Genomic DNA, 24663 nt, shown 5'->3' on the forward strand with positions numbered 1-24663 from the left:
GTATCAGAGCAGGCAACGTCCTGACTCTTCTTTCCTCTGCAAAATTCTTTTGCAACCTTTATCCTTCTTCGTTTTCCCTAACTCTTCATGGCTGGAGACAATATCTTTTTTGAAACTCCCAATGGTGGCAGCGGCACCTCCTCTGATGAATCTGCAAATCCGCTATTCCTCCATCATTCAGACCATCCCGGTCTCATCTTTGTCTCCAAGAAATTAACAGGAGACAATTACAACTCATGGTGTCGCGCCATGAGGATCTCCTTGAGTGCAAAGAATAAGACCGGATTCATCACTGGTGCAATGAAGAAACCAGAGAAGCATGCTCTATGGCAACGATGCAACGACATGGTCTTGTCCTGGATTCTCAATTCTCTTGAACCAGACCTTGCTGATTCGGTCCTCTCCTGCACAACACCTCATGCAATTTGGGAAGACCTCAGGGAATGCTTCACCTTGGGAAACGCCCCACGTATCTTCCAGGTTCAAAGAGACATCTACAAGATTGAACAAGGCCAATTGTCAATCGCTGCTTATTATACCAAGTTGAAAGCACTTTGGGATGAACTTGCCTCATACAATACAGTGGAGAATTGTACTTGTGGGGCACAGAATGACCGCACCAAACTCATGCAATTCGTTATGGGCTTGAATAAATCGTATGCAGGTACTCGTGGTCAAATTTTGCTAATGAATCCATTATCTTTTGTGAGACAGGCCTATGCTTCAGTAACTCAGGAAGAGAAGCAGCGAGAACTTGGTGTTGCTGCCCTTGCTCCATCCAATGCAGCAGCAATGGCCATTCGTAACAATCCCAGGCCAAGATTGATACCTCGTTACAATCCTGGAAATCAAGGCAGTAGTTCTCGCAATCGCACTCTAGTTCAATGCACCTATTGTAACAAATTTTATCATACTGAGGAGACTTGTCACAGGAAACATGGCTTTCCACCTGGTCATCGGCTCTATAAACGTAATCCACAACAAGGAAATCGACCTCCACCACACAATGATGCCTCTGCTAATCATGTTGATTGCACACCTTCATTTAAGGAGCTGCAAGTGACACTTCCCAACCTGACTGAAGATCAATACACTCAGGTTATTGCTACATTGAATCCGAAGCCACCAACTCCTCAGGCTAATGCCGCTTCTGCTACAGAGTTTGCTTCAGGTTTGTCTATGGTGGATCCTAATCGATGGATAATTGATAGTGGAGCAACTCACCACATTATTAATGCACCACATCTTTTTACTAGCCACAAGAATGCATCTTTTCCTTTTGTTTCTTTGCCTAGTAGAGCCAAGGCAAACATCACTATGAAAGGGTCAATTACTATTAATAATCCAGTTTTGCGGGATGTGCTTTGTGTTCCCTCATTCGATGTCAATTTGATGTCTGTTGGACACACTATAGATGATTTGCACTGTTTAGTAACCTTTTTCCCTTCTTGGTGTATTTTGCAGGATTTGGCTACGAGGATGATGATTGATGTGGGTAAGCGACATGGAAATTTATACTATCTTGTGGCGTTGTCTTCCTCCATTCCTACCGCACATCCCTTTGTCAGTCACATCACCGTACCATCTGATCTCTGGCATCGCCGCTTGGGACACCCTTCTCCTGCTCATTTACAATTTCTAGCCAAGAATTCTCTTTCTTTTGATTTTGATTCTAGTCATAAATGTACGGTTTGTCCTTTAGCTAAATAGACCCGCCAACCTTTTCCTTCTAGTTCAATAAAAACTTCTCGATGTTTTTCCCTTACTCATTGTGATATTTGGGGACGTCATAAGACGCCTTCTCTTAATGGTGCTCATTATTTTTTGACTATAGCGGATGATTTTTCTCGTTTTACGTGGGTTTTTCTCATGCATCACAAAAGTGAGACGCAGCGTTTACTTCGACATTTTTTTGCCTATGTTAAAACTCAATTTAATACCCATGTTCAGCAATTTCGTTCCGATAATGGTGCTAAATTCCTTTCTTTACGCAACTTCTTTCAAGATCAATGAGTCATTTTTCAGCATTCTTGCGTTTACACACCTCAACAAAATGGTGTTGTTGAGCGCAAGCACCGACACCTCCTAGAAGTTGCTCGAGCTCTTCATTTTCAATCTCATTTGCCTCTTTAATTTTAGGGTGAATGTCTTCTCACCGCTGCCTACACCATTAATAGGCTGCCCACTCTTTTACTTCACCAGAAAACTCCTTTTGAGGTACTTTATCATACACCTCCTGATTATTCTCGAATGCGTGTTTTTGGCTGTATCGCTTTTGCCACTTCTGTCACTCCTTCCTCAAAATTTTCTCCACGTGCTCATAAATGCATTTTCCTTGGATATCCGATTGGTCAGAAAGCATATAAGTTATATAATCTTGAAACCAAAAAGATTTTTACAAATCGTGATGTTATTTTTTTGGAGGATACTTTCCATGTTCAATCCTCTTCTCAAGGGATTTCGTCATCTTCTCCTCCTTCCTTCTCACTTCCTGTTCCTATCCTTGATAGCACCACCTCACACCGACCACCTTCACCACCTCCAGCCTTGCGTCACCCAGGATTGATACCTTGTTGCAATCCCAGCCCAGGATTGATACCTCGTTGCAATCCCAGCCCAGGATTGTTACCTCTTCGCAATCCCCACCCAGGATTGATACCTCGTCCCAATCCCCTCCCAGGATTGATACCTCGTCGCAATCCCTGCCTAGGATTGATACCTCGTCGCAATCCCCTCCCAGGATTGATACCTCGTCGCAATTCCCACCCAGGATTGATACCTCGTTACAATCCTCCAGCTCCCCTCCTTCCTCTCCTCTTTTGTTCGACACGGATACTGCTGTCCTCCACCCTATTGACCAACCTGTTGTTCCCCTCGACCAACCTGCCATTGAACCTCCTCCTTTGGTCGACCACGATCCTAACCTTGCTCCGTAACGCTCACAATGCCCACATGTTCCTAATGTCCGTCTCAAGGACTACGTCTGCTCGCAAGTGATTTTGCCTCCACACCCTTTGTCATCTCCTCTGCTGAATCCTCTCAAAGGTACACGCTATCCTCTATGCAATTTCATCTCCTATCAGCGTTATTCACCGCTGCACCTATCCTATGTTGCTGCTATTAGTAGGGATGAGGAGCCTACCTCTTATGCTCAAGCTGCTTCTGATCCTAAATGGCAAACCGCCATAGATGCTGAGCTTGCCGCTCTTGTTGCCAATAATACTTGGACTCTTGTTCCTCTTCCTCCTGGCAAACGCCCTATTGCATATAGGCGGGTATACCGGATTAAACGTCAGGCAGATGGTTCTATTAAGCATTATAAAGCTCGTCTGGTGGCCAAGGGTTTTACACAGGCTGCAGGTATTGATTACCATGATACCTTTTCCCCCACTGCCAAGATGATTACTGTCCGTTGTGTTCTTGCTCTTGCAGCCTGTCAGGCCTGGTCCCTTCACCAACTTGACGTTAATAATGCCTTTCTTAATGGGGATCTCCATGAAGAGCTGTACATGTCACCTCCTCCTGGTCTTCGGCGACAAGGGGAGAATTATGTTTGTCGCCTCAACAAGTCCTTGTATGGTTTGAAACAGGCATCGCGACAAGGGTTTGCTAAATTTACTGAGGCGATACTTTCTGGTGGATTCACTCAATCAAAGGCCGACTATTCTCTCTTCATTCAAAAGGTTGGTAATTCCCTTACAGTATTGTTGATTTATGTTGTTGATATTCTCATCATTGGGAATGATCTGGACTCTATTAAGGCTCTTAAACAGTTTCTACATACCCGCTTTAGAATTAAAGACTTGGGTGATCTTAAGTATTTCCTTGGGATTGAAATTGCTCGTTCAGGAAAATGTATATATTTGTCCCAAAGAAAGTATGCATTGGAAATTATCAAGGATACCGGTTTTTTGGGTGCCAAACCTGTTGAGTTTCCAATGGAAGAAACAAAATTGTCAAATAAGGGAGACTTGCTTAAGGATCCGGCAGCATATAGACGTTTGGTTGGCCGCCTCATATATCTCACCATCACCAGACCTGACATTACCTATTTAGTTCATGTTTTAAGCAGATTTATGCATGAGCCACGTTTACATCATATGGCTGCAGCACTTCGGGTTGTCAGGTATTTAAAGTCATGTCCTGGTCAAGGTCTTCTTTTGCTTAGTGAAAATGATTTAAGTTTGAGAGCTTTTTGTGATTCTGATTGGGCGGGTTATCCCATTACTCGCCGTTCTACCACTGGCTATTGCGTGTTCCTGGGAAAATCTCTTATTTCATGGCGCACCAAAAGGCAGAAAACAGTATCTTTATCAAGTGCTGAAGCTGAATACAGAGCTATGACAGGTACATGTTGTGAGCTTACTTGGTTGCAAAACTTGTTTGCTGATTTGCACATACCTATTGCCAAACCTGCCATGTTATATTGTGATAATCAAGTAGCTTTACACATTGCTGCAAATCCAGTTTTTCATGAAAGAACTCGTCACATTGAGAAGGACTGTCACTTCATTCGTGACAAGATAGTTGATGGGTCCGTTCGCACTAGATTCGTTGGAACCTTGCAGCAATTGGCAGACATTTTTACAAAAGCGTTGGGCAAAGAAGGGTTTAACAATTTGTTGCACAAGTTGGGAGTTCTTGACATCCACTCTCCAACTTGAGGGGGAGTGTTGAGAATATTATGTAATTAAAAATAGATTTCTTGTATCTTTAGGAAATCATGTACAGGAGGATTATGGCTTTATCTATATCCCTAGATTATAGGAATTCCTTGTTGATCAAGGTTGTATATCTGTATATATTGGTGATTATCAATAGAAGGAAAACCAATTCAGTCATGATCATAATTCTTTTAAGTTGCTGGTACCCGTCCAAATTTCAGTTAACAATATTACTAATTTATTATATAAAAATTTATACAAATAATTATGGATTGTAAAATATGAAGTTAAAATCAAACATCAAAATAAAATAAATTTCCTATTTCAATCAAGGAAAATTAACATGTTGATAAAGATTTTTTATTAAAAGAATCTTCCTTTTTTTGAACATATTTATTAATAGAATTTAAATATTGACAAAAATATAAAGTTTACATAAATATTTATTTATAAATGATATCAAAAATATATATAATAAATTATATATATATAATAATAAATTATATATATATATATGTATTTCATATCATTCTTATTGGGTGGGTATGAGGATGGGGATCAAAATATCATCCGCACCCCGTATCCTATTTCAGAATTCAAATATTGGGAATCCCCATTCCCGTTACCCAATTTTCTCCGAATTCCTCTCCGTTAGAGTCGAATACCCTACCCGATAAAGATTTTTGTCATTCCTAAGTGGCAGTCCATTTCAACACAGTAGGGACACTTTACAGTTTACACATCGTAAAAAGTTAAAAAAGAAAAAACAACAAAATTCGGTTTGGCCTGACAAAAGACCCAATCAGATTGTCCCGTGTACTACATAAGCGCGGCGGTCCCAGTACGGCAGTACTATATAATAATTTCTGAAGCTGCCCTTCTACAGATAGAGCCCGCATTTTGCTCACAGAGAGAGAGAGAGAGAGAGTTGCGCTTTCTCCAGCAGCACTGTGGAGTCTGCTACAGAAACAAAGATTGGAAAAAAAACAAAAGGTTTGTAAAGCTTATTCTCAACTGTCTTTGGTTTTCCCATATTTCTCTGTTCAGCTGAATATTGGTAATGAATGAACTTCTAGTGTTGATGAGAATGTAAATGATTTTTTTCATTATCTGGGATCCAAATGTTTTTAAGTTATCTTTCTCAATATATATGTTAGTCACTTAATTGGTTGCATACAGCATTTCTGATATCTTTCGTTTCTACTGGGCACTTGAAGCATCCTGGAGATTCCTTCAAAGGTGGTGGCTTTTCTTCAACTGTTTCAGCATCTAACCGAGAGGTAAGAATTTTTATAGTTCCCCAACATTCTTGTGTTTTTATTTTATTTTTTCCTAGTTAACCCAATTCTTGAAATTGCTGTTGCATTTCGAGAAATTGAGAGAGGGCTGCTTACCAGTGTTTGACTGTAAGTTTGACGTGGAAAGGATTAAATGTTTGTTTCAGCTAGCAGTGCTGAAGTAGAGGAAGGAAAAGATGGCTGCGGAACGTTCCACTGGTGAGCAGCCACAGTTCATTGCTAGTGCTGGAAACCGAAGTTACTCAAATGCGCCGCTTATTGAGAACTCAGATACAGAGAAAATCGTTGTTCCAGATGTGAGTTTGATTCATTCGTCATAGTTTATGTGTGTGTCTTGATCGTTGTGTATCATATTCATCATTTTTCATTGTACAATTCATTGTGAAGCATTTATAATGAAATCGGCCTAGGCAATCTAAAATTGTTTGAAATAAGCATTGGCTGAAGTGACATGTTGATTACTTCTTTCTAAATATTTATAAGAAAATCCATGATCGTTTTATGTGAATCTGGGTTTAGTACTCTCTGTGTAAGTGTCAATTGTGTTTTGCAAATCAGGCCCAGAAAGTTAAACGGGATTTGCTCAAACAGTTACAGGATTTTTTTTGTTATGGTTGGAATTAAGTAAGAATGACTAATATAGATGTTCGTTGATGTCCTTGTTAGTGGCGAGCATAGGGAGTGAGTGAGGATGGCTGAAGTCAGTGAGTAAGATATAGAAATTGTAGCATAAATTTGTGGGATAGCTGACAACATTTGGTAGGAAGTGCATGGTCAACTGTGTAAACCTTGTGATAGAGCACTCTGTGGAGCTGCTCTAGAAGATAGAGTGAATGGATTACTGCAGCCTACCTTTAGATGAATAACTAATTTTATTAGCCTTTTTATTGAACTCACTTCACATCACTGAACTTTCTTTCTATCCTATCTGTCATTCTCTACTTTGTTCTTTTTGACAATTGGCTATTGTAACTCATGTTGATGAGGGAAGTGTCCAATGGGAATTCATTGATTCATTACTGTTACCATTTTGTTTATGCAGAGGACAAGCTGGAAGAATCTATTTGCCTACATGGGTCCGGGATTTCTTGTTTCAATTGCATATATAGATCCTGGAAATTGTAAGATTGTAGCCTCATTTGCTGTCAGCCTCTTGATTCTCTTTTTCTTATTTTCTTTTAACATAATCTCATCTTTTGTGATTGACTTGCAGTTGAGACAGATTTACAGTCAGGGGCACAGTACAAATATGGGGTACGTATTTCACCATTAATGCAGTCGTCTAACCTCTGTAATTAGACAAGCTTATCATGTCCAAAAGAAAGTGTCTGCAGCATCATGAAATGGCATTTGGTTAAGGGTGTAACAGTGTCAACTATTGACACAAAAGGGCCTGCTAACACATAAGCGTATTGGATTAGTGCCAAGCAAGAGTAAACTGATTTCTCATGATAAAGCTGTTTTGATAATAAGGGAAACTGAACTGCCTAGGCCTATTGGAAGAAACTGACAAATTTTTGTTATAAGTTCTGTAAGATGTCCAGAATCTCCTGATTTAAATTTTATTGCTCTATTATAGTGACTTCTATTAACCTAGTAACTACATAGCTTCAATATTGAGGATCTAGTCATGGGCAGATGGTTTTATTTGCAATTTTCATTCTTTTGTAACTAAAGTCGGCAACTGAATAGATGATAACAGTTCTGAGTAACTCTCTTTCCAGCTACTTTGGATAATATTAGTTGCTTCATGTGCTGCACTTGTCATTCAGTCTCTAGCAGCCAATCTTGGGGTAGTCACAGGCAAGTGATATGGCAATCAGTTTTAATTCATTCTTTATTTATTTTTTGACAATAGCTAGTCATTTTGCTCAGATTGTCATCTCAATTGTTATTTTTAAAGTGTAGGAAAGCATTTGGCTGAGCACTGTAGAGCTGAATATCCTAAGAAAACAAACTTCATCCTTTGGGTTCTTGCTGAGATTTCTATAGTTGCATGTGACATTCCTGAAGGTAAGTTTTATCTTTTCGGGTGTTGGTATCATTTCAGACAAATTAGAAGCAACTGGGTCTTTATTTTTTTGTTTTGTTCTTGTTCATAGAACCCTTGCTTGGTGCGATACATAACAGCTATAGCTTCTGGTATTAGAGCTATCGTGACAAGACACATCTTTTATTCATTTTAATGTGACATCTATTCCTTACCAGTGATTGGAACGGCCTTTGCATTGAACATGCTCTTCAATATACCTATATGGATTGGTGTTCTCCTGACAGGACTCAGTACATTGATGCTTCTTGCATTACAACAATATGGGGTAACTGAATATGTTCCCTATGTTTTGTGCTTCTCTAAGATCTTTGGTTTCCATTCCTCAAGTATAAATGATCACACCCAAATATTTTTCTTCTTACAGGTTAGGAAACTTGAATTTTTGATTGCATTCCTTGTACTCACAATTGCTGGATGCTTCTTTGCTGAGCTTGGCTATGCAAAGCCTGCTGCTACAGAAGTTTTGGATGGGCTTTTTGTTCCCCAACTCAAAGGAAATGGTGCTACTGGTCTTGCCATCTCGCTTCTTGGTGCTATGGTTATGCCGTAGGTTTCTTGTGAATTCATATATCAATTGGGATTCCTTTTTGTTTATTTTTCTTTGCTCACTGTTGTTGGCCTTATCTACTTGCTAAAGGCACAATCTCTTCCTTCACTCTGCATTGGTGCTTTCTAGGAAAATACCACGATCTGTTCGCGGAATCAATGTAATACTTTATCTTCAATAAACTAACTGAACTCAATCTTTTGCCTTATTTTTTAAGCAATGCTTATGTGATATGTTATGTTACCTTGATGTGCAGTGTTACTTGTTTTGTAAGTAACATGCATAATTCTTTATTGGCAGATACTCCTGATTCCATCAATCATGAATCATAAAAGTGTCTATTGCTATTCGGCCTTTATCACTTGTATATCTCATGCAGCCCTCCCTTGGTTATATGTTCTTACAGTATCTCTTTAGTTGACTAGTTTAGGTGCTGATGGAAAGCTTTAGCAGCTGAAACAGTGTAGTCTTTTTAAGTTTTTGGTACTATTAAAACTGACTTACTCTTGATTAGTTTTTGTTTTTCTGTTTTTGTTTTTTGTGGTTCTAAAGAGGATTTATCTTTAGTCGTGTCACTTGCATACGGTAATTTGGTGGAGTCAGATTCGCCATACATTATTGAGTGAAAAAAAAAATAAAAAATGCAAGTTACCTCCTGGTCTTACACTTGTATATGTCATGCGGTCTTGCCTTGGCTATATAAGCTTTACTGAAAAAGGATGAATATAAACAAGAGTTTCAATCTTTAGTTTCTGTCACTTGTTTATTGAAACCACCCGTAAAAAGACTCATGCAGGGAAGTTTTCAATTTTTCCATATACATCTTGCTCTAGGAGTTGAACTTACTAAGGAGCTATATCTGACAATATCTTGTGTGCAGGAAGCATGCAGATTTTATATGGTAGAAAGTGGCTTTGCTCTCACGGTAGCCTTCTTAATTAATGTCTCCGTTATTTCCGTAAGTGGTGCAGTTTGCAATTCCTCTAGTTTGAGTGCAGAAGATCAGAAGAACTGCCAGGACCTGGATTTGAATAAAGCTTCCTTTTTACTAAGAGTATGTAATGCAAATGATTATCATACTGTTATGCAATATTTATAAGATCCCAATTTGAGAGGAATTCACTTTCAATCTGATGTTTTATGATGGTGTTATATATTTTTGTTTACAGAATGTGTTAGGTAGCTGGAGTTCCAAACTCTTTGCTGTAGCCTTGCTGGCATCAGGTCAAAGTTCTACTATAACAGGAACATATGCAGGACAGTACGTTATGCAGGTAGCTTGCTATAAAATACCACTGTTTGCCTTTAGTGCCTGCTCTTAATTTGAAGAAATTTACTATGAGGTTAAAATATAGTCTTTGTTGGGACTAAGCTCTTAATTCTCTATCTTGGCCCTCCTTGGTGTAAAATCAACCCATAAACTGTACTACTGTTCCCACTTTTATATTTTGGTAACTTTTAGCCTTTTAGGAGACATCATTAGAGAAAAACCCAGAAATTGCATAGATATAGTACAACCAACTTCAAATGTATCAAAATCAACCAATCTTAGACATGTCTCTGCTGCTGTTGAATTGTAAAATGGTACAAATATATTGCTTGTGTTTGTCATATATGTTCGGTTTTTAACAATATCTTCCTATATTTCTTGTTGAAGGGGTTTCTTGATTTGCGACTTAGGCCATGGATTCGAAACTTCTTAACAAGATGCTTGGCAATAGTCCCTAGTTTGATTGTTGCAGTCATTGGTGGATCTGCTGGGGCTGGAAAGCTGATTATTATTGCATCAGTAAGATAAACTTGCCTGCAAATCAAATTTTTTACTTACATTTTATCATTGGTAATCTTTTCCCGAGTCCTGTCCTATATGAGGTGTTTGTAAGATGTTGTATGTAGTAGCTTGTGTCTCTGTCAAAACACACAATCATGCCAATAATCACAAATCACATCATCTCATGTTGTTTTTGTAGATGATTTTATCATTTGAGCTGCCTTTCGCATTGATTCCACTTCTCAAGTTCACCAGCAGCAAGACCAAGATGGGGGCATATGCCAACTCAACTGTGGTAAGCCTTACATTGACTTATATTTGAAATTCAATTGCAATTATCTATCCCTTTAATTTTTTATTAAAGATTCTTAGGATGCCAATTGTTGGACATAGATATTAAAGTAGTCTAATCTCAATATCTGATATATGCACCAAAGCAAAGAAGCTAAACTACACTATAGATGGGGTCCTGGGGAGTGCTTTCTTGTTAGAATACATATTCAAACAAAAGTCGGCCTAATCAATGTCCAATTTGAGAGTTTGTCAACATAATATACCAAAATTTCCCATGCGAGTCTTTTCAACTGCATGTAAATTGTTAATCTGTTATACACTCCTATTGCAGATTTCAGCCATCACTTGGATCATTGGTTCTCTGCTCATGGCCATCAACGTATACTATTTGATGAGTGGATTCATCAAGATACTTCTTCATAGTCACTTTGAACTTGTTGGTGTCGTGTTTCTTGGAATACTTGGATTCTCAGGCATGACATTGTATTTGGCCGGAATTGTGTATCTGGTGTTCCGTAAAAATAAGGAGGCACCACATCTTCTGGCATTAACAACTCCTGAAAGCAGAGAAATGGCAAATGCACAGCTGGGTTGTCTCGCAAGAGAAGATATTGTAAGCATGCAACTTCCTCAGAGGAGGTCTACTGAAGATATAGACTGATGAGATTGTTGTGTGAGGCTGTGAGCTAGAACAATAATGTAGCTTCTCTATGACTCCTAGGCGCCCAACATTTAAAATAAAGTTCTTCTGATTTCTAGCATGTCTTTCCTAAATAATCCTCTCTCTTCTTTTTAATGTATATAATCCAAAAAACTTGCAACCTATCTTTTCTTGTCTAGTTGAAGCAAACTATTTTTTATTGGACCCTTGTTCATTTTGAACATACGCATTTGCATTACCATCTTTTCAGCGCTCTCAAGGCTGGAAGGTTGGTTTGCCATTGCTTTCTCCCTGAAGTACGTAAGTACGCCGTCAGGAGTTTTACCTAATTTGATCACTACCAGGCTCAATTCTTTAAACAAAACCACCATGCTTTTTATATGAAAATTGAAAAAAGATAGGTTAACTTAGTTACTATATTTAACTGAACAAGGTATATGAACCTTCCCATACTCCATAGAGGCAATGTTGTCAAAGTCTCAAAGATGCAGGGGTAATATTCCACACACCCTTCCCCTACCCACAGTGGACCTGTGAAGTCTATCCTAGCATCATGAGAGCTTTACAACATGCGCATGGCTTTGTGTTGCTTGTGGACCTCAAGTACGAGAATGGAGCTTCCATTGAAGTTTATCAGCATGAATGAATAGATGAATACCTGCAGTGACGTAACCTAATTTTAACCAAAATTTTCAATCAGAAGTGTGTGTTTTTTTCTTCGTGGTTATCTGATAATTTTTTGTCGTGAGGCCTAATCCATCATTTATTAATAATAATAAAGTTGAAGTATATAAGTCAACAAACACTCATAGACAGATCATTCGGAGGATTTGTTGATTAGAAGCAAAAACAATATGAAAATTATTTAGTCATCTGATAATTTTTGTCGTGAGGCCTGATTCATCATTTATTGATATATAATACAGTTGAAGTACATAAGCCAACAAAGACTCATAGACAGATCAACTAAAATTTTAGTCATCTAACATTTCACAAATCAACAAAAAGAGGTTTTCCGAATCAATGTCATAGAAATGATCATGCGTTTATATACTTTGTTTTTAACAGACACCATGACAACACTAAAACAAAAGGACGTGCACCAATTAAGATGCAGAATAATGCTATGAACGTCGGTACAACCTGTGCGCATGCACCAACCAACATCTAAATGTCTCTTTTATGTTTTTTTTTTTTTTTCCACCTCTAATGCATACATGCTGCTACAAGCCTACATTGATTGATGTCTATTATATATGTATACCTTGCCCTCAACTCTTTGTGATTATGTAATATATATTTAACTTTTATTTTTTTTTATTTTTTTTTTAAAGTTTGTGTGTGTGTCTGTAAATACGTTCACTTTTATTGACAAGACCCGCCCCGGATTTCACCCTGAAATCCGAGGTGGCCCTACGTGGCCCACCTTAGAGATAACTCTACCTAGAATTGGCCGAGTCATCCCTAAAGTGGACTACCCAAAACACTAACCCACAATAGATCAGAGCCAAACAAAGAAGTGCGGAAGCTATTCGTCAACTATGCCTCAAACCATGTACGCCCGACCTCAACTAATAATACCTGCAAACTGGGCATTAGAAACCGAAAGGCCCAGGGGAAAGTAGACGAAAAACGTTAGCGTGAGTGGACGAAAATAAACAATTTAAAAGAAAAAGGATTTCATACTTCCCCACATTTATTCTCTTAAAAAATCTGATGCATGCACAATAATAAAACACATTTAGCTTTAAATCCAAGGATTTCAAAACAATAAACCGACTAGCCTCGCTAGTCACAACATTCGAAAAATATATCGTAAAACTGAAATCTCCTTTCTCAAGAAGATAAGACCAGCTCCGCTGGCTACAGTGAAAATCGGACTAGCCCCGCTAGTCAAGCAACGATAAGATATGGGGAAGAAGTATCACCATAAGAAAGAAGGGAGTCTCCCAGGCTCGGGTCGGAGTGTCCCACATTCTGGAGCATCCCATGCTCTGCTCTACTCACCCACGAACATATAGTAAGCAGGGAGGAGTACTAATAGGCTAGCTAGCAATAAAATATAGCGACCCATGTATGGTGGGTAAAAACCATTAAAATCCAGTAAATTTAAAAGGCTTCCCCATAAGTCTCGTGAATAAAGAAAATACGGGTACAATTCCCAACTGTACCAAGAAATTCTCGTAGAAAATCACATAAATCAACAGCGTGTCCCACACGCTAAAAGAATAATTAAATCAATCGTTTTCTCGACAAAAATTCCATTTAAAATACGAAAAAAATTCATTCCCGAAATCACTTTATAATATTTCATATATCTCAAAACCCAAACAAATCCGAAATTACTTTATAATCCGAAAACCAAAATCACTATCGATAGCAAATCATCACATGCTCAAAATATAAAAGATGATAATTAAATAAAGCATTACTTTAGAGAAATAAATGCATGCATCAATATTCAAAATCAAACGTCCACTCACAGTACTGGTTAGCGACCACGCAAATGAGTTCCTTCGTCAAGTAGTAGCTCGATATATCGTCCTGTACACAAGTACACTTCCATAAACGACAATTCGAATAAATAATTACGAACCTAAATTAAACCCGAAAATCCCTATCTCCATTACTTCTCAAATTCAACCCAAATCACACCCATAACACCAATTCCTCGATTTACATATTCCACAACGAAAACGAGGGAAATCCTACGGCCGGATTTCCCACAATTCAATCACAAAACTTCCGAACTTCGGAAAATCACAAACAATTCCAAACTTCACATACAAGCTCTACAACATTTATAGGATTTAATGGGCTAAAAACTAAAATCAAAACACTGCCCTACACGCTGCAGCCGCCGCTGCCCTCACCAGCTCCGATGGCCACAAAATTTTGGCAGCACCACCTACTCAACAGTCCAAGCATTTTTCACAACTACAACAAGTTCCAATTTTACCTGTAAGTGATCGAAATTGAAATCGTCGATTTGAAATTTTTCCAGAAAAAAACCCAAGAACCCTAAGATTTGAAATCGTCGATTCGACCTCCACACTGCAAATCGTGGCTCAAGGCTAGGGGCAAAATGATCCTTGGCAAAAATTGAACCTTCGACGTCGGTTTGGTGGCCGGAGAAGGCCGGAATTGGAAAATATCGGCGTTGACTCAAAACTGCTACAGTAAAATTCTTGGGCTCGATTCATCGATTTCCGGCTAAGAAATGACAAGCTACCACCGCAGGCGAGTCCAGGATGAGGAGATGAAAAGGATGATGGCCGCGGCTCGCTCCCAGGTGACCGAAATTGAGAGGACGCCGGAGTTGCAGAGGAGAGGGAGAGAACGTTGCACGGGGAAGGAGAGAGGGAGAGTTACTGAGGTGGGTTTCCGGAAATGGAACCCTACCATGGTAACTTTCCATATATATATATGAACTCACCATGAATAGTAACCATGAACAGTAACATTAATTTTTCCCTTATAACTTTCTCATACGAGCTCCGATTTTTACGTACCATATATGCACGCGCTCGGTTTAACGTCCTCTACAACTTTCATGAAGAACATTTTCTCAAATTTTGACCCGAATAAAAAGTCAACTTTTAGGGCCACTAAAAGTATCGAAACAAAGTAAAAAGTGAAAGTAGTTGTCGTTTACCGTCCGAATGACTAGTAAAGGGATAAAATGAGATATGGGACGTGACATTTATCTACATATATATGTCCAATGTTATATGTAACTAGTCATGCAAAATTATATCTACAGGTCAATATTTGATGTGGAAGCACTTTTGCATAATTATTGGGTGCATGTTCTAGCACTTTTGTGGAATTGATTAAATGCACTTATATTCATTAGTTGTAATACTTACTCAGTGCAATAACACGGTATTGCTCAATGGAGAATCATATTTGGCGATTTGTTTGGTGTCAAAACAATTTTGCCGTAGTAGCATTTGCACAAAATTACTCGATGCAGTAGTAGTACTCGATATTTCTCGGTGAAGTACCACCTTGTGTGGCATTACCCTATGTAGTAGCACTTACATAAAATTCGTTAGGGTAGTTAGCACTTTGTGCGATATTGCTCGGTGTAGTATTGCATTTAGGATTTGTTCATTGTAAAAACATTTGCATGGTATTGCTCGCTAGACTATTATTTTTATAGACTTGCTAGGTATAGTTTATCACTTTATCACTTATTAGTTTATCTACAATCATACTAAAATTACTATATAGTAACAATCATGGCTATAGACATTAATGCAGTGGTCTTATACGATATCGTATTGATGGAACAAATTTTGTTTAAATATCTAAGTAATTCATAAACAATTTTGATGGGTAATGATAAATAAACAAAACTAATTTTATCTTAATCCAATTTCAATTTGTGTAAAGATAATGGGCCCGATAAAAAAGAAAAAATAATAGATAATAGGTCACACCTATTAGGTCAACCCTTGATATTTGCAGTCAACATCTTTTTGATAACCAAAAAGTGCACTTGATGTTATCCGGCAGTCAATTCATGTTGGTGCAAGTGCACTTAGGCCTCGTTTAGTTCATGAAAAAAAAGTAATTCTTTTGTCTTTCTTATGAGAAGAGAAATAAAATTTCCGAAGAACTTTCGATTCTTATGTTTGGTAACATAAGGAAAGCTATCCGAAAAGTTGTTAAATTTTTTGTAATTTATGCAATAAAATAATGGGTTGTGAGTAATAAATGCAATGAAAGAATATGGAAGGAACCATTTTCCCTCTTATTTCCCTTACTTCAAGAAAACATTTCATTTCCTTTTGCATCCCAAACGCAAGAAAGAAACAACTTTCCTTTCCCAATGCTTACTTTTTGTGAACCAAACGAGGCCTCAGTGTTCTGAATCGCTTCCCCTGTCGAGCTCTAAATACAAAACCTATGTTCTTTATGATGATGTGTTTTTTTTGTTCCTCTACGTAAAGAGGAGATTTCATTAATTCCATAGATAGATTAACACATACAATAATTTTCTATACTTGTGCTCTACATCAGTGGCCAAGTAATTTAGAGCGAATCAGGACTGCTCACTAGAACATTGACGCTCACTTATTTAGTGAGTCTACAAGACTATGACTAGTCTTCTTACACAAAATTAAAATTAAATGAGAATCTAAATCTAAATCCCTTCACCAATTCACTCAATTGTGGTGCTCCAAAAATCTGTCTAACTAAGTGTAACAATACCGCATAGAATGTAGGCAAAAGGCTAACAAAGCCTTAATTAAAGCTAAGACCTAGCCCTAACTGGCTGACCCACTCCCTATGAGGCCTAAAGCCTAACCCACCCCCAGTAGGCCTAGGAAAACTTGACTCCAGCATTGACCAAACAACTTCCAAGAATGGTCCAGAGGCCACCAACCGTATATGACTACACGACAAGGTCTTCTAACAGCCTTCCCTCGCACCACCCAACCTTGATAAACTTCTCTAAACCATTGAAGTCAAAAGGCAAATGAAAGAACCAACCCCCAACTCGGCCCTGTAGCATCATCCCCGATAACCTTCATCAACGCCGTTGCATATTCACATCGCACTAGCAGAAGAAGATCTTATCCACTAATGGTGCGCTTTCAGCAACACTGTGTCACAAAACATCGCCACCTCAATGATCGATTTCCTAGAAACATTACTTGGATAGTGAAAGACGTTGTCTTCCTTCATATAGGATAGGCCATTGCTGGTAGAGAACCAAAGCAAGAAATGGAACCAATAGCCAAAGATGGACATCGCGTTAGGGGAGGTGGACGAAAGTTGAAGCCGTCGCCGCCTCTTAGGTGAAAAAGAGTTTGACAGCTAGGAAATCCTAGTAGACACAACTTTCTCTTCTATACGACATTAGAATAGTTGATGTATGTTATGTTTTTTCTAGTATTTGTGGACTGTATACAGTTTATTAAAAAAACTACATCATCTTTTTTTTTTTAAAACTAATAGTTGATTGCATAAGATCAATAGCCAAGAAAAGGCTAGAGACTACAAATACTTAAAATCGAGAAATTAGCGGGGAAGCAACTAACTCCCTATCCAAGTACAGCAACTCATTACAGTACAAGACAGCTCGCTCATAAGCAAGCCTAGTACATTACCAGAATAGCCTCGCCTCCTAAGGAAAAATCATTCATCTATGCCTCACCTGTCTACAGGCAATTATGGTAAAACTGAAACAAAGAAACATCTCAGAAAGCTCCTAGAAACTATGTAACGTCCCGAACCTAAATTCACCTGTTTACTAGTCATTTGGACGGTAAACGACCTTTACTTTCACTTTTACTTTCGGTTTAGTACTTTTAGTGGCCATAAAAGTTGACTTTTTGTTCGGGTCAAAATTTGAGAAAAATTTCTTCATGGAAGTTGTAGAGGACGTTAAACCGAGCGCGTGCATATGTAGTGCGTAAAAATCGGATTTAGTATGCGAGAGTTATGGCAAAAAATGTGGAAGTTACTGTTCATGGTAAATTTTGATAAAATAGAAATTTACTGAGGTAGGTTTCCATTTCCGGAAACCCACCCCTGCTCTTTCTCTCTCCTTCCCCCGACCTCTCTCTTCTCCGTTCGGCCCGTTTTTTTTCTCTCCCTTCGATTTACCGCTTTCCGGCCACCAACCGGCGTGTCACCTGTCATCAGAGGAGCGCCTCCTCCCTCTCATCACCCTAGTAACCTTGGTTTTCGACGATTTGACCGGAAAAGCTCGGATCGAAGCAAGATCCCCTCCGGCTGCAGTTTGAAGCTTTTGCCGATTTCCGGCGATTCCGGCCACCTCCGGTCCCCATTTCGCCGTCGAAGGTTCGGTTTTCATCACTGATCATTTCCCCTATGGCCTTGTATCACGATTTGTTGTGTAGATGCCGAATCGACGAATTGAAATTCTAGGGTTCTTGAGGATTTCTGGGTTTTTGTTCATTGATCGATTTCGGCCGTTTTTAATTGTTATTTGGGAATGTTGTAGTTGAGAAGTTGAATCAGTGTGTTGAGTAGGTGCCGCTGTCAAATTTTGGTGTCCATTGGAGTTGGTGGCAGTGGCGGCGCCGCCGCCACTGTGGGCGGCTGTAACGGAGGCTAGGGTAGTTTATTAATTTCAATTTTTAGCTAGTTAAATTCTATAATTATCATAGAGCATATATGTGAAGTTTGGTGAATTTTGGAGGAGTTTGGAATTGTTTGTGAATTTTCGAAGTTTGGAGTTTTGTGGTGGAATTATGGGAAATCCGATGGCCGGATTTCCCTCGTTTTCATTATGGAATATGTAAATTGAGGAATTGGAATTGTGGAAGAGATTTGGGTTGAATTTGAGAAGTATTGGAGATAGGGATTTTCGGATTTCGTTTAAGTTCGTAATTATTTTATCGGATTTCCGTTTATGGAAATATAATTGTGTACAGGGCAATGTCGCGAGCTACGGCTAGATGAAGGAACTCGTTTGCGTGGTTGCCCAATAGTACTGTGAGTGGACGTTTGTTTTAAATAAGTGATGCATGCATTTATTTATTAAAGCTTGTTCTATTTTATTAACATATTTTCCGAGCATATAAAGATAATTATGAATTATCTCATGGTTTTGCTTTTAAATAATGATTCTCATGAATAATTATAATTTATACCGGTTGTGAGTTTTGGTTATTAAGTTGTTATGCTCGGATTCGAATTTATAATTGATGTTGATTTTCGACGAATTATTTCCGAGGTGATTTCCGGAATTATGCTATTTATATTATATTCCTATTCGTGGATTTGAGATTTTTGGAAAGATTTTCGAAATGGGATTTCGATGGAATTATTTTCTTGTTTATTTATTTGATCATTGGTTTTGGCATTGGGAATGCCTCATTGACAACCTATTTATTCCTTTAGCGTGTGGGACACGCTGTTAATTTATACGACTTTACGAGAATTTCCGGGTACGGTTGGGAATCGTACCCGTGTTTTCTTTGTTCGTGGGACATGGGGAAGCCTTAAGGATTTATGAGATTTTATTAGTTTTTACCCACCATACCTGGGTCGTTATGTATATTATATTGCTAGCTAGCCTATTAGTACTCCTCCCTGCTTACTATGTGTTTGTGGGTGAGTAAGAGCAGAGCATGGGATGCTCCAGAGTGTGGGACACTCCGACCCGAGCCTGGGAGGCTCCCTTCTTTCGTATGGTGAAACTTCTTCCCCATATTTTATCGTTGCTTGACTAGCGGGGCTAGTCCGATTTTCACTGTAGCCAGCGGGGCTGGTCTTATTTTATTGAGAAATGAGATTTCGGTTTTACGATATAGTTTTCAAATGTGGTGACTAGCAAGGCTAGTCGATTTATCGTTTTGGAATTCTTGGATTTAAAGCTAAATGTATTTTTCTAATTGTTGCATGCATCTGTTATTAAAGAGAATAAATGTGGGAAAGTATGAAATCCTTTTTCCTTTAAATTGTTTATTTTTGTCCACTCACGCTAACGTTTTTCGTCTACTTTCCCCTGGGCCTTTCGGTTTCTAATGCCCAGTTTGCAGGCGAATTAGGGGAGGTCGGGCATACATGACATTTGAGGCATAGTTGTCACTACTTCCGCAGTGTAGGATCACTTGATCCTTTACTCTTCTGTTATATCCCTGTGTATAGTAGTATTGCTCTGCTTAACCTTTGGGATTAGTATTTTTGAGTTTTGTGTTTTGTGAAAGTGGAGTTGTTGGTAATTGGGAGCAGGGTGGCTCCAGGAGTATAAGGTTGGTTTGCTTGAAGTGTTTGGTGTGTTTTACAGGGTTTTGGGTAGTCCATTTTAGAGGTGACTCTGCCGAATTTTTGGTAGAGTTATCCCTAAGGTGGGCCCCACAGGGCCACCTCGGATTTCAGGGTGAAATTCGGGGCGGGTCCTGTCGAACTATCTTCGCACACTATAGACTTCTAAAAAATAAAAAGCTAAGAAAAAAATTAAAAAAGAACAAACTCCTTCCCCTTAGGGTTAGAGTAGGGCTGTCAATTCCGACACGACCCGATAATACGACTCGAAACCCGCACGAAATAAAGCGGATTGAACCCGCACGATTAAAAAGTGGTTCGACGGTGGGTCAACCCGCCATGACCCATTTAATAAATGGGTCGGCCACGGGTCAACCTGCCAACACGAAGTGAACCCGTCTAACGCGATTGTGCTATGTTTCTTCTTGAAATTTTGGACGTCCAGAGTTTTTGATCATAATATTAGACAATTTGAAATATTTCTCTTTTTAATTATTGGATTTAATTATTTATAAATTATATATAATTATTTATATTCTTCGTTTTGTGGAGTTTTTAGTGAATTTAATTAATTTATGCATTTTTTTACTTAAATGAGTCCCATTGTTAAAGCTTAAATGGGTCATTTTGTCTAACAAAGCATGACTTATTTATTAAAGGGTCTTTTCCCGTATACCCAAAAAGCTCCTGTATTTTTCCCAACTGCCCAAAACTTTTGTATTACACTGTTGATGATAGAAAAAGACTAATAGGGATGGTTTTTCAGAAAAATGCCTTTTGTATCCTATGTTGACCCGTGGTTCTAGTAATATTGTTCGACCAAAAAAAAACTTTGTCCTAAACGACAAAAATTCAAACAAGACTAGCCTTCATCATGCCCAAGTTTTTCACACCTAACGGTTACTTTAACAGGCGGAATCACTGCTGCTTGGTCTAATTTTTGGTTCTAAGACTGATTTTTCCCAGATGAAAAATACTATTAGGACCTTGGATCTTTATAGGATGCATGCATTTAGAAACACGAATGACACCGATGATTATGACAACAACATCTATAATTATGAAAATATAATGCCGACTATATTGGTTGTAGAAGTGGGTGAGCAACCATATGAATTTATTTATTCAAATATACATACATGCTAAACATTCAGAGCCTCATTCTCAGGTAAACAGTAAAAGGCTGTTTAGCTATCCATAAGAATAAGAACAGATACTTACTTGTTTATGAAAGCACACTATAGAAAACACATTGCTACTATGGCTTTCGTACTCTTTGAGAGAAGACTCTTCTACTCAATTTTTCGATGCCTTACAAATGAAACTTAAAGCTCCTTATATAGAGAGCGGAACTCAAACTAGAATTCAAAATATAAAAATATACAGGACAACTCCGTGAACTTTTGCTTTTCTGAGTGTTCCTGCTGGTGGAGGTCGGATGGAGAAAAACAAAAGCAGGTAGGTGAAGTGTTTCCTCTGGTAGGTGAAGTGTCTTTTCTTTTTGAAAGCAAAAGTAGCTTTTGTCTTTTAAAAGGTCAAAAGTACTACAGTTACTTATTTGGCATTTTCTCTTCTTTCACCTGTAGCTTCACCTGTGATGCTACATGTTCTCATCTGTTTCTGAATTGTGGCCAAAGACAAAGGAGTTGTTGTCTGCCTGGGCCATTCTAACAGTGGTAGCATTATCTTCGACGTATGTATCGACATACATTTTATAGTGGTTGTCAGTTTCAAGATTTTCCACCCAACGCATGCATGCCATTGTCGAGTCTATCTCTTTTCTGGTGAGAGATAGGAATAGGTCACTGCTGACTACGTCAGGATGACCGTATGCAGTGATAATAATTTTTTCTCCTGCTGCCAGGAAGGTATTGCTGATATCTTCAGAGATTATCTTCTTGATGTACTCTAGAGCCATGGCCTTCATCCACGGGATGCTTGAGTTTGGTTGACCATTGTACCCTACACAGGCTGGTTGAAGATATTTCATTTGAATAATTCTCACATAATGGTATGGAGGAATATATTCAACTTCTCCGTTTTCCTTCTGACACCATTCTGGAGGAGTGGATCTGAACTTTAGACGAAGTATACAGTCATTTTTTCTAATGTTTTTGACTGTGTTGACAATAATAGGTGGCAAACCTTTCAGATCATCATTTGTTTTGATCCACAGATTATGGACAAAACCATTTTCAACAAGCCAGAGCTTGTGTTCTTAAGGATGTTCACTCTGAACATTGACTAAGTATCTCCCAACATAAGGTCCTGCAATGATAAAGAGGGTTGGGGGAACTAGATTTTCAGGATTATGTCTTCCTATCAGATTGTGAAATTCAAACCAATCTGACTCATTGAGTGCCATGATCGGAACCCTAGCACTTTCAGGACTGTCCAGGAAGTGGATTTTATCTTTTCTTACAGCACTCTGCTGTGTATGATTTTCTTCAAACTGTGGTCTTCCGTTTTCGTAGAGTTCTTCAGCTAATGCAAAGAGAGCTGGGAACATTAGACCACTGCTTCTTTCTTGAAAGGCAAATAAAAGATTATCCAGGATTGTCTTATGATGATAAGCTAATCTCCTGCCAGTTCTGAACACAGGAGTATCAAAAGTTCTTAATTCATAATTAAAAACATTTATAACTCCATTTGGAGTTGGTCTGCTTTTGGGCAAAGCAACAGTCATTAACGGCCTTGATGAGCCTTTACCGTCTGCCGTTTGAGACGGGCTAGCCAATCCTTTACCCTGGGATTGATCAGTTGTGGCCAAGCCCTTTGGACTTAGCAGAAACCTTTTAAGGATTGTTTCTTTGGTTTCCATGGGCTCTTCTTCAGGTTCATGTTCTTTCCCAGTTCTTCTGCTTCTGGGATTACGACCTTCATCGTCTTCTCTTTGGCTAAACATTGCCATTTCTCTGGTTAATGCGTCTGGAAGATAGCTCTTGTTTCCTGCAATTAACTCAACATTATAATCATATTGATTAAGAAATAATTGCCAGTTTGCTAATCTTCCTCTATCAGCAGCTTTATCAAGTTTGAAGTGTTTGAAATTTTTTACTCTAGCACAATCGGTGCGGACAGTAAAGGGTTTTCCAAGAAAAGCTGGAGAATTTAAAATTGTTTTCTTGATAGCCAAAATCTCTTTTTCCCCTGTGGGATAATTTAGTTCTGCAGGGCTGAACTTGCCACTACAAAATTTACAAATCTTTTCGATGTTAGTTCCGGGTGTTTTTGCTAGGACTGCACCGGACCAATAATTATCACTCGCATCTGTTTGGAGGATAATTTCATCATTCTCTTCTGGTTGTTGAAGAGGAGGGAGGTTTTTGCAGAGATTTTTTATCTGCTTCACAATTTTTTCATCATCTTCTGTGAAGTTCCATTTTCTTTTGGAACTTGTCTTAGGAGATAACATTGCTGTTAACCCTGAGATTTTAGGGATGAAATCTCTCCCATAATTTATGACACCAAGGAATCTCTCTAGAATCTTAGCATCAGGAATTCTATCTAGGAATTTCCAGATCTTTTCAAGAATATGGGGTTGGAGTTTTATCACTCCATTCTTGATGTTTATTCCTAGGAAATCAACTTCATCGAGGATAAAGAAGATTTTCTTTTCTCCTAGGATAATTCCATGCTGAACTATCAGCTTTACTACCTCATGGAGGTGTTTCATGTGTTCTTCTATGTTTTTGGAGAAGACTAGGATGTCATCTATGTAGACAACGCAGAACTCCGCCACATGCTTGGAGATGTTGTCCATTTTCCTTTGGAAGATTGAGGGAGCTTGCTTGAGACCAAAAGGCATTACTAACCATTCATAACGGCCTTGTGGTGTTCCAAATGCAGTGAGAGGAATACTCTCAGGATGCATTTTGACCTGCCAGAAACCCGACTTTGCATCGAATTTTGAAAAGACTTTGGCTCCTCTGAGCTGATTAATTAATACTCTTACTTGAGCAATTTGATAACCGTCTTTGACAGTCTTTTTATTGACATATCTGTAGTCAATAACCATTCTAGCTTTTCCTCTTAGATTTTCTGCATGATTTCTCACGTAGAATGCTGGAGCATGATGAAGGCTAGTGGAAGGTTGAATTAATCTCTTGTTCAGGAGATCTTCAATATCTTTTCTGAATTCTTTTTTATCTTCCTCTTTGTAATGAGGAATGGCTTTGACATGGCAGATAGCATTCATGTCATGCAATTTCAATTCACAGACCACTGGGTCTTTTTCCCAAAACTTTTGAGGATCTACGTCGATATTCTGTTTAAGTAGATTCTTGATTCCTTCAAGAGTGGGAATTCTTTGAGACTCAAGCTTATTCTGAAAGTGCTTGAGGTTATGCTCATGGATGAAACTAGCTTCTTCTTCTTCACTAGTTTGTTCTTCTTCTTCAGAAGATTCTTCAACAAGTAATTCTTTTTGTTGCTTGATTTGGAGTATAGGCTCAAATTTGGGTTTGTAGGGAGTAAGATCACCACTATTCTGTTGCGATCTCTGATACTGTGTAGTAAAGCCAGGACCTACCACACTTTTTGCTTGTGTGAGGCGGCCTGCCCAGAACACCCGTTCTCCTTTTCTGAAGCCTATCGCTTCTTCATCCTGAATGAATCGTTGTTA

At 38.6% G+C, this 24663-nt stretch overlaps 1 protein-coding gene and 1 long non-coding RNA gene across 5 annotated transcripts; one reads left to right on the forward strand and one right to left on the reverse strand.

Annotated features, from left to right (window-relative positions):
* Positions 1-5509: 5509 nt before the first annotated feature.
* LOC112190195 (metal transporter Nramp6) lies at positions 5510-11494 on the forward strand. 4 transcript variants are annotated; one of them, XM_024329613.2, is made up of 15 exons: positions 5510-5657; positions 5844-5944; positions 6109-6258; positions 7005-7083; positions 7176-7216; positions 7687-7765; positions 7871-7975; positions 8171-8280; positions 8380-8561; positions 8653-8722; positions 9443-9616; positions 9732-9836; positions 10220-10351; positions 10533-10628; positions 10959-11494. In XM_024329613.2, exons 3-15 carry the CDS (start codon positions 6139-6141, stop codon positions 11286-11288), a joined length of 1623 nt encoding a protein of 540 aa, XP_024185381.1. In that variant the 5' UTR covers positions 5510-5657; positions 5844-5944; positions 6109-6138; the 3' UTR covers positions 11289-11494. The 4 variants fall into 4 exon arrangements, with proteins under 4 accessions (XP_024185381.1, XP_024185382.1, XP_024185384.1 ...); XM_024329614.2 differs by having other exon boundaries at positions 5882-5944; XM_024329616.2 differs by lacking the exons at positions 5510-5657; positions 5844-5944; positions 6109-6258 and having other exon boundaries at positions 7866-7975.
* An 800-nt stretch (positions 11495-12294) lies between these two features.
* On the reverse strand, positions 12295-21507 carry LOC121051419. The gene is made up of 3 exons (XR_005805657.1): positions 21261-21507; positions 13772-13832; positions 12295-12876 (listed from the first exon to the last, which is right to left on the reverse strand). It is a non-coding gene; the product is annotated as an uncharacterized LOC121051419 (long non-coding RNA).
* Positions 21508-24663: the final 3156 nt, after the last annotated feature.

Source organism: Rosa chinensis, chromosome 2, assembly GCF_002994745.2.
Source record: "Rosa chinensis cultivar Old Blush chromosome 2, RchiOBHm-V2, whole genome shotgun sequence".
In the NCBI taxonomy this organism is placed as follows: Eukaryota; Viridiplantae; Streptophyta; class Magnoliopsida; order Rosales; family Rosaceae; genus Rosa; species Rosa chinensis.

What these genes read in the sequence shown, in the direction of transcription:
- LOC112190195 (XM_024329613.2), top strand. Translation starts at nt 6,139, where the DNA reads ATGGCTGCGGAACGTTCCACTGGTGAGCAGCCACAGTTCATTGCTAGT. An exon ending in CTTGGTGCTATGGTTATGCC is followed by an intron (nt 8,562 to 8,652) that starts GTAGGTTTCTTG and finishes TACTTGCTAAAG; the next exon opens with GCACAATCTCTTCCTTCACT. An exon ending in CAGGACAGTACGTTATGCAG is followed by an intron (nt 9,837 to 10,219) that starts GTAGCTTGCTAT and finishes TTCTTGTTGAAG; the next exon opens with GGGTTTCTTGATTTGCGACT.